Genomic DNA, 11805 nt, shown 5'->3' with positions numbered 1-11805 from the left:
TTCGGTTACAGAGTCGAGTACATGCATGCAGTCAGGTTACAACGGGATAATGACGGATGTGGCGCCGGAACGAACGGGCGAGCTTGCAAGACTTTCTACGTCAATATTTTACGCTGACGGGGTGATTGATTGGGAATTGATCAATTTCCCAATTCTCTGGTGACAAGCACAGGTGTTTCCTGTGAGATCCCCAGAGCTCTCCGACTTGGGCGGAAACCGTTAAACTATTTATAGGCAGAGGTGTTTGACATAGACATCCAATGACTGGTCGTTATGTGGAATCTTTAATTTTTGGCAGGTGGCAGCTCTTTGTCTCCTCAAGTTACAAGGTAGTGGGTTAGGTTTCTCTACCTGTTACGTGTGTGCTACGTGTGAGGAGCTTATGCTTATTTTTGGACCAATTATATATAGTTTCCCCTAGCATTTTATTTCAGCTGACCAATTATTTACAGTACTCCGGCCGCGTTTTGTTTCAAGGAATTTTTGGCAGGGATGTCTTGTAACCCTTAATCGTCAAAATGAGGATGATTTGAATGGTATCTCTTGCTCAGTGGCATGGGCACAATTTAATTGGGTTGTGACAATCAGGTCCCTTCTGACCCTAGCTACTGTGAAACTATATAAATATAAATGCATGCTAGCATATATTTCTGTTCTTTTTCTTGGCAGACCGTCCAGTCACCTACCTATACAACACTCTTCATTATTATGAGGGGCATCTCAGAGAGCGAACAAACCTCAAACGAAAGCTTGTTCATGCTATTATTGGTTCTCTTAAAGATAATCGACCACAAGGCTGGTGTCTAAGTGACACTTATCTCAAGTGTGCTATGAATGCACGAGAAGATAATCCATGGATTCCTGATGACACTTATTACTGCAAACTGATTGGAAGATTAGTAGACAATATCCTTTCTTTAATTTGCAGTAAGGAAAGTTACCAAGATGTGAGATTTCAGTACAGCTTCAGTTCAATCAGAATATTAGGATCAATGAAATTGACTATACAGTTGATTTTTAAATATATATAATTACATTATTTTTTAATAAAACAATTGTATTTCAAGTAAATATGAGTATAGTGGTAAGGCTATAATTAGTGAATTGTAACTAATGAACTATATAAAAAAATCAAGTATATTATGTGTGCGGTGTAGAAGTTGTAAAGAAAGTCAGGCCACTGAACTCAGAAAGTTAAAATACAAGCAGCTGCAATCAGAACTAGTTGAAGGAATAAACTAGGTTTTGCCAACTAGTCTCTTCTGGACTTGCAGAAAAATATTTTCTTTGTTTCAGTGTATTGATTTTTAGTTCAGTTCAATAACTTAGTTCTTTCAAAGCTGAGAAACCGATTGGAAGATGGAAAATCATTAACGGTTGTTTTTCTTTTCCAATTTACAGATAAAATCGGGTGAGAAGCTGAGTTCTAAAATCCTGAATGATATGGTGATTAGAAACAACAGGTTCAATTTACTGACTACAGTTAACTGATTTATCAGGCAACATTAAGTTGACATGCAAAATATTGATTTTTCTATGTTCCTAATTGAATTTCAATTTCTCTCCAAAAGCAGCTTACTCAAATTACAAATAGAAAACTGGTCATCTTGTAAATAAAGTCACCAACAATTTTCTAGCATACTAATATTAAAATTAAGAATCTGAATTCTGAATGGGTATTACTTTGTTTACTCAGTTAAACCGTTATCTTGGATAGATAAAAGTACCAAATTTAGTGTAATTGCTGTATTTACTTAATGATTACAAAACAGAAAATCAGCTTCTCATTCGGAAAAGAAATAAGATAAAAATGTATCGCTTAAATGAAGATTTTTTGGTTGCTGATATTGATTCATGGTTAAATTGATTATTTAAATTATTCTTGATTGATTTAAATCATCCTTTTGGCCTTGGATATATTAGTCACTTTCACGCTGGTATCCTCCCTCTTCCTGCTATTTCCTCTCCTCTGCTAATGTGTCTCACTGTGGTTGATATGAGCCCCTAATGAAGGGAATCCCAAACCGTATAAACTCTGCACTTATACACATAGCAATAGTCTGATACCAAAAGCTGCACTGCCCTACATGTAACAAACAAACAAAAAAAATACCCAGCTGTTGTTGGTCAGAAAAGCATGTAATCTCTAATGACAAATTAGCTAGTCACTTACATTTGTTTTTGAAAAGTAAATCTTTTTTGCCCAGAAAGTAATAATGCAAAATGTTTAAATTCACCAGTGTTCTCTGGTATAGATCATTCATAATATAGACAATTTTGAAATATTTTATATGAACAAAATCTGGAGAAAATAGTATAAATAGACTCAGATTGATTGGCCTAAGCAGGAGGGATCTTCCTTTCAGGAAAATATTTCCTGTTGTAGCCATTTATTACTAAAAAAAAATGCTTCTCAGTAACTGGCTATTGTCCATATGACCCTGTGATGGACTGTAGTCCTTAGTTGTGTTCAGTAGTGTTCTGTATGTATGTGTGCATGGTTATATGTATGTATTTACAAATTTACAAGTGTTTGTCAAACTTTTTGTTTGTAATGCATGTAATTTGTTAACATTAACAATATCTATGTGAAACTACTTCATTAACAACTTTATCAGTTTCCATATGGAAATTTGTTTTCCTTAATTATCACCACCCATGGCTGGTAAGTCACCTGGCCCATTTCCAAACTGTGACTGGAGATTTAATGAGTTCCCTAACCCAGCTGCCCATGCTCTCCATGTTACCTGTGTTGAACTCATGGCATTGGCTGTTCCAGGGAAGGATGTGGGAAGCGCACTTCTAAATGTTGTGTTAAAAAGGTATGTTGAATGTGCAGAATGAAAAGCTGGACAGTACATACAGATTACTACTCCATTCTTTAAACTTTCTATTATTAAGGTTCTTTTTAATATCATTATCTTCAGGAGGCAAGAGGTACTTGTAATGGAAATCACTGTGAGAACCGAGACCAAAAAACTACGTGCTTTAGACCCCTGTGTCTGCATAGACTTGTGTGCCACAGTGACCGTCCATATAATGGCCCTATGGAGTAGATGGAAGGAATATTTTATATCAATCAGAGTGACTTGCCTGGTTTGTGAAGTGACCTTGCCATAACATAGGATCTTTGAGAACCTAGTTGAGAAAGGAAGGGGAGAAACCTTACAGTTCCCTCTCCTCAGTGCTGCAGACATGATGTTAGATATGTTTCTTGGGTCTCCAGGTATGGACCAGTACTTCTAGGTTAGAATTCAGCATGAGATGCTTTTGATTTTTCAGGACTTTTAGGTAAATATGCTGAAACATGTATATAAGTATGTTTTATTTTTCACTTCTAGCCAGCCTCTGGTGCCAAGAGAAAATATCACAGCTTGGATGAATGCTATTGGACTGATTATCACAGCCTTACCAGTGAGTCCATATGTATTTTAAATTATGATGAACCGAGAGGTGAATGCATTCTTCTGTGAAAGGTTTTATAGATTGTCAGTGCTCTAAGAGTATCTTCTAAGAATTGGTGTGCCTGCAGTGTCTTTTGTTAAACCTGCAATAGTTCTAAGAACCAATAGAAAGTTTGTAAAATAGAGGTGCACCAATACATCGGTCCGATATCGGATTAGTACTGATATAAAGAAAATTGACTATATTGGAAATCGGTCTGATGTGACTGATCATTTGACCGATAAATGCTTGTGCGTGCACACAGCCACAGCGCAGCACGCAGGCAGCGAGGAGCAAAGCCTGGCAACTTGCAGAGCTGAGTGCAGCTGGTAAGTGTGTTGTGGTGGACAGGGAAGAGGCGTGGGGGGACAGATCAGCACCCCTGCGGTGAGGGAGGAATTGGGGCAAGGCGTGGGATGGAGCCGCAGCTTGTTTGGCGGGGTGCAGGGATGGGGAGCAGCTCCCACTGCTCTGCACACCCTGGGAGGGCCCAGGGACGGTGGGCATGTGCCCCTAGATCTGCGTGGGGCAGGGCAGGGCGAGCTGCAGCTAGGGCCAGGGGCCACGCCAGGCTCTTCCCAGCGGGGGAGGGGCTAGGCCGTGTTGCACTCAGAGCAGGTGGTGGTGGTAGTGCTGGGAGGGGGGGCTGCGTAGATCCTCTATAGCCCCCCTCGCAGCACTAGTGCAGCCCCTAGCCTGCAGCTGCAGCCCACCCTGCTCTGCCTCGCGCAGATCCGGGGGCACAAGTGCCCCCTGGGGTGTCCTTCCGGAGTGTACACAGCAGCAGGAGCTGCTGCCCCTCCCCAGACAAGCCAGGGCTCCATCCCCTGCCCCATCCTGGCTAAGCAGCGCCTACCCCAGGCCCTGCCCCACTCCCTCCCTCACCACCGGGGGCATTTATCTGCGCCCCTCCCCCCCCACACCCCTTCCATCACAACAGACTTAGCAGCTGGAAACAGCTGCATCAGAAATTGGATCAGTATTGGCTAATATTCCTTAAAAATCGGCTATCAGTGCACCCCTATTGTAAAGCATCTTTGATCCTTCAGCATCTGACAAACCCACCCTTGGATTTTTCCAAGATGGAGGTGGAAAGGGAACCCTAACTTTTTTTACAGACTTGTCTCCTCAGCGCCTAGGGATGAAGTCATTTCTATATATTAAATACGAAAATATGCCTAGTTCAGTATTACATTTGAGGGGTTGATCCATGAAATCAGAAGTCCTGCAAGATAAGGTTTCTGTTACAACATTAACTCTTCTTCAGCAGTGTAGCGACACAGCCCCCCAGGGCCCAAAGGCAGTGGCAACATGCAGTTGCCTGCATGCTGCTGGTGTAATCATGATTGCACTGCTGCCAGTGGCAGCCACTTTTTCACACCCTCAAGTTTGTTGTCACCCTGCCCTAGTTAGTTGCTGCTCCTCTTTTTCACATCTTGTATCCATTGCCAGAATAGTTTAAATTGTCCAAAGGAAATTTAGCATTTTAATAAGGAAAACAAGAGAAAATCAAACATATGCAATGCTAGTTAACATTTCAGAAGAACCTTTTGTTAGTGTACTGATACAGTATTGATTATGGTAATCTTCACTGCATGAATATTTTAATTTGTATTTCTTATTATCCCAACTTTTCCCCACCTAACCCCTTTCCATCTGCCCCATTAAAGTAATTCCCCCAATCTCTTGAGACCATAATTGGCTTCTTGTTTCCCACTGAAAAAATTAACTTTTTAACTGGATCTACGAAACCCTTTGTTTTCATGGCTTCCTTCACCCATTCCAAACGTCCTGTTTTATCTTCCTTAGTCTCCAGTTTCCATTCCTGGTTTGTGCCTCCCTATTCCTGGAGGAGTTCTTCCCATTGTCTTTCACCAAGCCTCTGCTTTTAACAGTCACAGAGATTTCTTTAAAATCTATGTGCTCAAACAGTTTTCTTATTAAGTGTTTCCATCCATTCTCTCCTAAACTGTGAACATCTCATATCTTATGCTTGTCTTGACTCATTTGGAAAGCTTGGTATTCATTTAAGAGTGTTTTACAAATATTTACAATTTACAGCAATATGAGCCAGGTGGGGAAGAAAGCTTTGCTGTTCTCTTTTTTGTTTTGGGCAGGAGCCATACTGGATTGTCCTCCATGATCGGATTGTGAGTGTTATCAACAGTCCCAGCTTGACATCAGAAACAGAGTGGGTTGGCTACCCATTCCAGCTGTTTGACTTCACAGCCTGCCATCAGTCTTACTCAGAAATGAACTGCAGCTACACACTGGCATTGGCACATGCTGTGTGGCATCATTCAAGTATTGGCCAACTCTCCCTCATCCCAAAGTATGTAGAGTGGGTGCTGTGTCATTTAAATTACATTTTTAAATTCTGTGCATATTGTGTACAGAAAAACGGTATATCCAGTTTGAACACAAACAAGTGTGTATATTTTAGTCTTTAAAATGGTAGCCTTAGGGGTGTAATTAGGGTTATAATTTAAGGCATGTTCCATCTTGTGTAGATTGTTTTGATTTGGCTTTCTTCATTCAATTTGGCTTCTGATAATACTGAAATAGCAATATTCTTAATTCATCTATTATAATCGGGTCTGTGTAGCTTTGTCTTTGATCTGTACATGTAACATCTGTTTGTCACTGAGATGCATTCGTAAACTAATAGCCATTGCAATTTGGGGATGTTTTTGTGTTGGAAAGTACCATATCATTTCCTACAACCTTTTCAGTTCCTCTTTTAAAAGTCCTTCTTGAGTTTGTGGCTTGCTTTGTAAGGAGGGCATATATGAAGTATTTTTGCCAATTAGTAGTGATACCAGTTGAATGACTTAGCACCATTCTTACTATGCAAGAGGCCCCATTTGACTCTACTTTTCTTTATTGAGCCTCTGCTGTTCTTTTTATCATTGGGACAGTATGGATTTATCAATAATGAATCTCAGTAGAAGTACTCTAAGTGCTTTACTGAAATTGCAAATACTCCAAGTATTCAGCTGTTTTAAACAGGAGCACCTAATACGGCTAATAGGGGAGATCGAAACACTGGTTGAAAACTATAGGATTTTCTTGTGGAAATCCTCAATCTGAAGTGGACCCAGAAAAGCCCAAATGAAGTCGTACATTTCTGGACTTGAGCATCCATAATATTTCCTATCGAGTGTTGGTAAATTATTATTATTATTTGTTTGTAATAATAACTATAGCATTTAGAAACCATGATCATAGAACAAAACCCACTATGACAGGGGTTATACAAGCAACAAAAACCAATTTACAATCCAAGGGCATTTTTACACATGTAAGCGTCGTAGTGCCGGGCACTTTGAAAAGAGCCCGGTACTGCAATGCTTGCAGTTGTATAAGCAACAAAATGTGTATCAGCGCTGAGAAAATGGTGGTGGTGCGCTCTTGAACTAAAACACAGAGAAGGTGCTTTAGTTCGAAAGTGCACCGCTGCCATTTTCTGTATGCTGACACACATTTTGCTGCTTATACAACTGCACGTGACACAGCACAGTGTGCATCAGCTCCAATGAATCGAGTTGGTGGATCTCCAGCATGTCACAGGACCAAAAAGTATGTGTATAAATGTCCCAACTGTAAATTGAGAAATGACGGATAGATGAATACAGATGAACGTGTGTGGAGGTGCAAGAAAATGATGAGACTGTCTGTCATAGCCAACATAGTGTGCAGTAGTCTCAGCTCACAATTGTATTTTTTCAGTGATTAAGTTAACATAAAAATAGAATGTACAAAATTGTGATGAGTGTCCTGTCTTGCCATGTTCTAGATTCCTCACGGAAATATTGATACCTATAGTGAAGACAGAATTCCAGTTACTCTATGTTTACCATCTTGTTGGTCCTTTTCTGCAGCGATTTCAGCAAGAGAGGACACGATGTATGATAGAGGTAAAATGTAGCTCTTGCTCAGCTTTTTTATAGCATAATTCTAGGTTGTCTTTGATCTCATAAAAACAGAAAAATCTGTTGTTATGTTTGCAGTTCTTCAAAGTGCTCTGTACAAACATGAAACTCAGTGCTGGGTGGGAGCCCTTATCAGTTAATTGAAAATTGACTGAGTTTCATACAGAAAGAAGTATGTAGCATTTTAAAAAATGTAAAATAGGTTCAAATACTTGACTTGTGCACTTGCTCTTCATCTTAGAGTGTGTTCACAGTACCTTACAGACAGAGCTGGTAGTACTGTTGTTAAGATTGTCTAACACTTTCAGGTATAAGACCCTTTCCAGTTACTTATATTTTTCCATACTTAACCATTCCAGCTGATATTTTTCATGCTGCCTGTCTACCTCAGCCTGATCACTTCATCTGATTTTAGTTCTGTTTCTGGTATTGGAGGTTCTGTTTCTGATATTGTGATCAGGAAGTGTAACACTGTTTTTTGCCCATACTTAAAAAAAATTGTGGCGTCATTTTTCATCAAGAAGCTCAGATGCCTTGATTCTTCTCAGTAGATTTGAAATTTGGCTGGGGAATCACCTGGGTTTCATGGAATTTTTTCATGTCGCCAATGAGAACTTTGCCACGTTCAGTCTCTGAAAAGTTTCAGTTTTCACCTCCTTAGCAGAGACTTGTTGTTTCAGCAGACAGCTTTTCTGTAGACCCCATCTGTACTATGCAAGCTGCAGACCAGGTCTACAAGCAGCTAATTTCCTTGCAAATGCTTTGTGACATCAAGAACTGAGAGCGTAGACATGGTCTCTCCTGGTCTCCAAATGCTGCTCCAAATGCTGTTCCTAACATCTAAGCAACTTGGATAAGGAGAAATGAGCATGGGTGGAATACAGAGAAGTGAAGAATTGAAAAAGGAGGTGCTCTCTTCCCTTGCTCTCATGGACTAAAAGAAATGAGAGAGAGATTTGCAGGGAAAGCAGAGGGTGACATGAACAGTTGAGGTTGCATATATAGGAGTCAAGGGAGAAGCATTAAGGAGAATGTACAGCAGGGAACACAGAAATAAAGGGCATATAGAGCTACCAGAACACAGTACCCTCCAGATCAGGGAATCCTTTGCTCTCAGCAAAAGACTGAAATATAGTGGACAAACTGCATCTCACATCTCTGTAGTGACTGATACAGAGAACAGATACAGAGGAAAACAGCCTACCACCGTTACCAGTTTTGTTCATTAGCCCTGTCAGCAGTAGGGGCTCACAGCCATGGGAGCTTGCTACTTGCTAGTGCAGGGGGAGCTCCTTGCACCAGCAATAATTCATGATCACACAATCACACCTCCTGCCATGCACATACAGCATGACAGGAAGTGCAATTTGTGTGGATCATGCATCAGATCCCATGCATGTCTAGAGGGGATTCCATCGCGCCTGCATGTCTTAAAGCACATTATAGTCAATAAGTCTTAAACACATGCTTTATACTTTCCTGGTTTAAAAAAAAATTGGTTATTTCATACAAAATAAACCAAAGTACTATAAATAGGATTTTTGAAAGATTATTAAATTATTCTGCATTTCCAAAGTGAGCGTCATGAGGTGAGAGTTGCATCTCTTTACTCAGATGGTAGGTATGTATTTAAATAGAGGCTCAAGTAAGAGCTATGTAAATTAGTTTTTCTTTCACGATAAATGAGTTTTTCCTTCACAAAAGAATAAACTTAAACTAAACGTAAAATCTTAACAGTTGTCTAATCTTCTGTTTTGTTTCTTTTTATGGAAACAGATTGGAGTGGCATTTTATGAAATGCTTCTTTATGTGGACCAGTGCAGTACACATCTGAATTACATGGATCCCATATGTGATTTCTTGTATCATATGAAGTACATGTTTACTGGTGACAGTGTGAAAGATCAAGTAAGTAAAGAACATACTTGGATGATAAAAGGAAATTTCCTTTTTAATATATCAATTTATAACATAGTATTTTTGTTTATGCTTTCACATGTAAAAGCACATCAAAACCCTTCACAGCTGATTGGCTTGCATACATTAAAATCCAGGTATATATACCACTTTTCATAGTTAAAAGCTGTATGGACCATATAATGTAGCTTATACTGAAATAAATTTCAGACAGCAAAGAAATTCTGAATAGAACTTGTTTTGTATTGGAGAAGGCACTAGGATGCAGCTATGTAAACACTTTATAGTTTGCTACTTAAAGATATTACCTATTCTGTTTTAGTCCATGCTTCCCAAGTTTTTATTGTGAATTTCTGGTTCAAATAAGATGACCAAATTTCACCTGGTTTTGTTGGATAAGTTTAAATCACACAAAGTTCACCATAAAGCTTCTTGTGCCTTTCTCTTTTTTTAAATCTAATCTAGGCTAGTGGTAGGCTCTTGAATAAAAAGAGACAGTGCAGTGCTTATCTGGGCTGAACACGTTTTACATAGCTTTGGTTGCAAGTTGCAGACTAAGGAGGCTTTAGGAGGGGTTCTGAATAGAGATTCAGGGATTTGTTTATGTGGTATTTACCATAAATCTATCTCGACATTGTTTTATACTGCCATTTCCTTCATACAGTAGAAAAGTGTGTCACAGTATTTTGTTTACACAATGCATTTGAGTGATCTATCTCTTTTATTTTATAGGTTGAGAAAATCATCTGCAATTTAAGACCAGCTTTGAAACTCCGTTTGCGTTTCATAACGCATATCAGCAAAATGGAGCCAGCTGCTGTTTCTCAGCAGCCCATGAACAGTGGTTCTCCAGCACCACAGCCTAGCCAGGTGCCTGTCAATGTTGCCTTGCCAGTAACACAGTAAAACAAGGCATAACACCGGTGTTTCTTTGAAGACTGCCTTTTATATTGATTGAGATGGAACTTAATCAGACTTGATGTGTGGCACACTGTATCAGAGGGGAAGAGACAGTATAGAAACCGCTGCTTAATTTTGATTGATGCGATGGATCTATCTAGTCAGATGCATTCCAGTCTTCCTATCTCTTGATATCAGAGACATGATTAGTTGCTGTATTTGTAACCATCCTTGTTGTCCATACCTCTGTGTATGTTTACCTGAGGCTATTCAGAGGTGTCTTTTGCTACGGTAACTCCTCACCTAGCTTGCTTACTTTTAAATGAGAAGTATGGATCCCAAATGTATCAGATTATCTCTTCAAACCTTGGGACCTAATATTAATAGGATAGACATAAAAGATTAATATTTTGATTGTAATTGGGCAGTACCATGAACATAACATCTTCACCTTGCTTCAGTGCACCATTTTGAGATCAGTGGGACTGCACATGAAACAGGGTTCCAGTCCTCTTAAATCAGGCACAGTCCAGTCCTAGATGTACACACCCCATTAACTTGGCTTCTTGCTCATGAAAAAAAAATTTGTGGGGCAAAAATAATGGGTGATGTTCTTTTGATAAGATGAGCAAGTTTAGTCCCTGATCCAGGAAAGCATCTCTGATTAAGTCATTATGGCTAAAGTTGTGAAGTCTTTTTAAAGGCTTAACATGTCCAATTGTAAGCAGTGGAACAGCTTACTGTCTTCATGAAAGCTATAGTTTTGATCTAGCGTGATCCCTCAGGATGCTAGATTATTAGCTAAAATGGAACTATTTAAATCTATGGATTCAGTAAAGTTTTGCTGGTGGATGTTTATCTTTCCTATTTAGGAAACGGTGTAATTTTTATTAGTCAATCACTTTGGGATTTCTATATCTATATCCTATTTTAGATTTGTATAATACTCTACCTTCATTCTTCAGCTTTTATTTGTGTGTGTACTATCAGTTGTTTAACAGGTATGATTTGATAACGAGTGAAAAGTCTACTGAAATTTGTAAAATATTGATCATGTTTGATGCATTTTAAAAACTTTTTAAAAATAAAAATGTCTAAAAGAATATAGCAATATTGCTTATATTAAGCATGGTAATTTGTTTGCCCTGAAAGTAAGGATTGGTCAAAACATTCAAGTTTCTCCAAGTCCTAAATCTTCGCATTTACAACAGTACCATCTCGGATGGTTCTCAGTGGGCCCCACAAGTTTAGATGAATTAAGCCCAAGCACTACCTCTTAATAAAAATCTGAGTACTTTATAAATACTACCCATTCCATATATATAATTCTTTTACCTCAATTTACATGCTCAATACCCCTAGCAGATTTTTAAGTTGGTATCTCCAGTAATGGCAACTTCTGAGTTATGCATTAGTCCAGGGTCTTGCCAAGTGCTTTGGTGTATGAATTGCCTTATCTATATCCAGCCTGTTGACCAAGAACTGTAATGCTTTAACAATCCCCTTAACCATTCACTATTTAGTTTTATGGGTAGAATTACTGTCATCCTATTGGTATCATTCAATCCAGACATTTGAGGGAAAAGTTTGTTCTTGATATGTCTGAAGCAGT

General features: G+C 39.0%; 1 protein-coding gene across 2 annotated transcripts in view; it reads left to right on the top strand.

Moving 5' to 3' along the window:
* The window catches only part of MED23 (mediator complex subunit 23), a 54038-nt gene extending 42738 nt beyond the window's left edge, over positions 1–11300 (top strand). For both annotated transcript variants that reach the window (XM_025212442.1, XM_025212441.1), the window contains 7 exons: positions 670–906; positions 2657–2822; positions 3342–3414; positions 5562–5776; positions 7241–7361; positions 9153–9284; positions 10026–11300. In XM_025212442.1, the coding sequence (XP_025068227.1) occupies positions 670–906; positions 2657–2822; positions 3342–3414; positions 5562–5776; positions 7241–7361; positions 9153–9284; positions 10026–10199 (1118 nt within the window). In that variant the 3' untranslated portion in view covers positions 10200–11300. The remainder of the gene's footprint in view (positions 1–669; positions 907–2656; positions 2823–3341; positions 3415–5561; positions 5777–7240; positions 7362–9152; positions 9285–10025) is intronic.
* The last annotated feature ends 505 nt before the right edge of the window (positions 11301–11805 follow it).

Source organism: Alligator sinensis, unplaced genomic scaffold (genome assembly GCF_000455745.1).
Source record: "Alligator sinensis unplaced genomic scaffold, ASM45574v1 scaffold824_1, whole genome shotgun sequence".
In the NCBI taxonomy this organism is placed as follows: domain Eukaryota; kingdom Metazoa; phylum Chordata; order Crocodylia; family Alligatoridae; genus Alligator; species Alligator sinensis.
Note: the sequence above shows the minus strand (reverse complement) of the source record. Positions and strands in the feature narration are given on the sequence as shown.